At 37.3% G+C, this 2,829-nt stretch overlaps 1 protein-coding gene across 1 annotated transcript; it reads right to left on the minus strand.

Annotated features, from left to right (window-relative positions):
• Positions 1-1,709: 1,709 nt before the first annotated feature.
• Tas2r16 (taste 2 receptor member 16) lies at positions 1,710-2,591 on the minus strand. The gene has a single exon (XM_052720345.1). It carries the CDS (start codon positions 2,589-2,591, stop codon positions 1,710-1,712), a length of 882 nt encoding a protein of 293 aa, XP_052576305.1.
• Between the last annotated feature and the right edge of the window lie 238 nt (positions 2,592-2,829).

Raw genomic sequence — 2,829 nt, forward strand, 5'->3', positions numbered from 1 at the left:
CACAGCATACAGAAAGACATTCCACAGTTATAGTTTTCCTTGTTAACAAATTCAGAAAAGAAACTCACTACAGAGCTATAAAGTGTCTAAGTTTGAAAGACATCAAATGATAGATTTTGGTTGGTAATACAAGTTAGGGTAAAAAGTGAATTAGGTACAATTTGGACTCATCAAAATAGGATAAATAATGGAATATTTTCTCTGAATTTGTCAAATGTTTATGGACTGGACATTGTTAATATAATTCTTGACTGTATATATTGAATATAGTTATTGTAATTATTGTACATAGTTTTTCTTATATTAGTTATAACCTTTTATTATTTTAGACAAGAAAGGAAAAATGTGGTGATATATTGTATACCCCAATAAAACTTTCCTGCAGATCAGAAGACAAAGCCAGCCACTAAATTAGACATAGATGTCAGGCAGTGGTGACACACACCTTTAATCCTATCACTTGGGAGGCAGAGATTCTTCTGGAGCTCTGTGAGTTCAAGGCCACACTGGGAACAGAGCCAGGCATGGTGGCACACACCTTTAATTCCAACACATGAGATCTCATGTCTTTGCTTGGGAAGGACACAGGCCTTTAATCCCAGGAAGTAATAGGGCAGGCCACAGAAAGGTATATAAGTTGTGAGGAAACAGGAACTCACTCTCTTGAGGCTGAGGATTTCATAGAGGTAAGAATGTGGCTGGCTTGTTCTGTTTCTCTGATCTTTCAGCTTTCACCCCAATATCTGGCTCTAGATTTTTTTTATTAATAAGACCATTTAGGAATTCATGTTATACTTATATTTTTACCCATTTGTGGAAGACTTTAGATTGTTAGAAGCACAGAACAACAGAGTACAAGAAATATCAGCTGACATCACTAAGGTGTTATGAAGTAAGAGGGCTTCTTAGCTCTGTGTTATGTAGGGCAATCCATTAACAAATTAAAACAACTAGTTACAAACTAATATAGGAATATGTCCATAATGTTCACTCTGAGTTACAGTACAATTGAAGCAAGAATTAAGGCAATAAAAATTATGAATTGTTAGCCCACTGGAGTCATTGATATTTAGAGATATTAAGGATGAGACTAGACTGGATAAATGGTCTGCTATTCTTGTGAAGAATACAATGTCTTGATCAATGAAATAAAATTTTGTTGGAGTTGTAAAGGAATAAAGGGATGGTATTTGGAGAGAGGTAAAAGTGAGTGTAAATCACTACATGAAGGTCCAGAAGCAGTAGAAAAGTGTTTGGGCAATAGTAAGACACTTTCCTTTACTAGATTCAAGTTAAAAAGGTGAATTAATGACTTGGTGTGGTGAGCATTAGGTGAACAGACAATAAACTCCTGCCAGACAGGGGGACTTATATTAATTTGTGAAGCAATCAACAACTGTGAGAATGATATTGACTGTAATATATAGAACATCACATCTTTGATATTCCAGAAGTGGCTAAAACTAAGGAGAGACAAGGTAGTCATGGGAAAAATCAAAATCAATCTGGGACTATGGATAGGACAGGAAAGGAGTGGGTCAGAATACAGGCAAGACAGGTGATGATTTATAAAGTCAGGCACCTGTGGCCTGAAAGGGAATGAAGCTTGCATTCAAGGCATTTTATAATCACACAAGGACTTTGCCAATGCAAAGTCTTCTTACCCCAGAGGCTTTATAGTTTTTCATGCCACAGGAAGGTTCTCGGCTTCAGAATTGCATCTTCAGTACTTTTTTCAATGTAGGGTTACTCATCATCAGTGAAGTATAGTGAATACAGACTAAACCATAGATGACAGCTTCACAGACCCAGAACCATGATTTCTTATCAAATATGGTGCCTATAAAGGAGACTACTATAGTCAGAAAATAGGATGTGAAGAAGACAAAGAAGGTAGTAAGTGACCTCAGAACAGTGGACTGAGCTTTCATGCTGCAGTTGTTGGTGTTATACTCTTTCATCTGCCCCCAGTGTCGGACCAGTGAGACTGTGAGTAAGATAATAGCAACCAGGAACACGAGGAAGGGAATACCAAAACCAATAACTTTAAAAGGACCGGAAAAACGCTGTTCAAACATCTTGAGTCTTACAATCAAAGTACTGTTTCTGGGTAAATGATCTAGGGTGATTAATTCATTCTGGATTTGATATTTAACAATGGAAGGGATGATTGACAAACAAGAAGCTATCAGAGTACCCAATATCAACCAAGGAACCAATTTCAAAATTTTCCACTTCAGCCAATGGAAGATGGGGTGGGTGAAGGAAGAGACCTTGGCACAGTAGAAGACAGCAAGAAAACTGGTTAGCCAGAATGTCAAAATGTTCATAAACTCCCAGATGACTGATATCTTCCATAATACTTGTACAGGTCTAGAAAAGGTGCCAAAGTTGTATACCATTGATGCCAATTGTAGACAGAAATGTGAAGTGCCAAGGCTAATAAGAATCATTTCCACCGGTGACAGTCTTTGAAAGTTCATCCACTCTCTGAACAGCACTGCAACAGTCATACCACTTTGTATAATTATTATCAAGGACTCAAGCACATACATGACGATGGAGAAGATGCTGACTTGGTTTGGCACCATGCTTCTATTCTGAAGTATCTTCCCGAAAAAATACTCAGAAGCTCTACACCAATTTCCAAATATGAAACAAGTATGTGTTCTCACTCTCTTGGTATAAGAGAACACCTTCTTGTGGATGCAAATCCCCTAAGTCTCTTTTGACATAGTCATTTTCCTATCTACAGGATTTGTCTATGCTTTGCTTGTTGGGTTGAATTCACACAGAGATGTATGAAAATAATGTTTGGATGTGGATTTT

The sequence above is a fragment of the Peromyscus californicus genome, unplaced genomic scaffold, assembly GCF_007827085.1.
Source record: "Peromyscus californicus insignis strain IS unplaced genomic scaffold, ASM782708v3 Scaffold_6__1_contigs__length_162567912, whole genome shotgun sequence".
Taxonomy (NCBI): domain Eukaryota; kingdom Metazoa; phylum Chordata; class Mammalia; order Rodentia; family Cricetidae; genus Peromyscus; species Peromyscus californicus.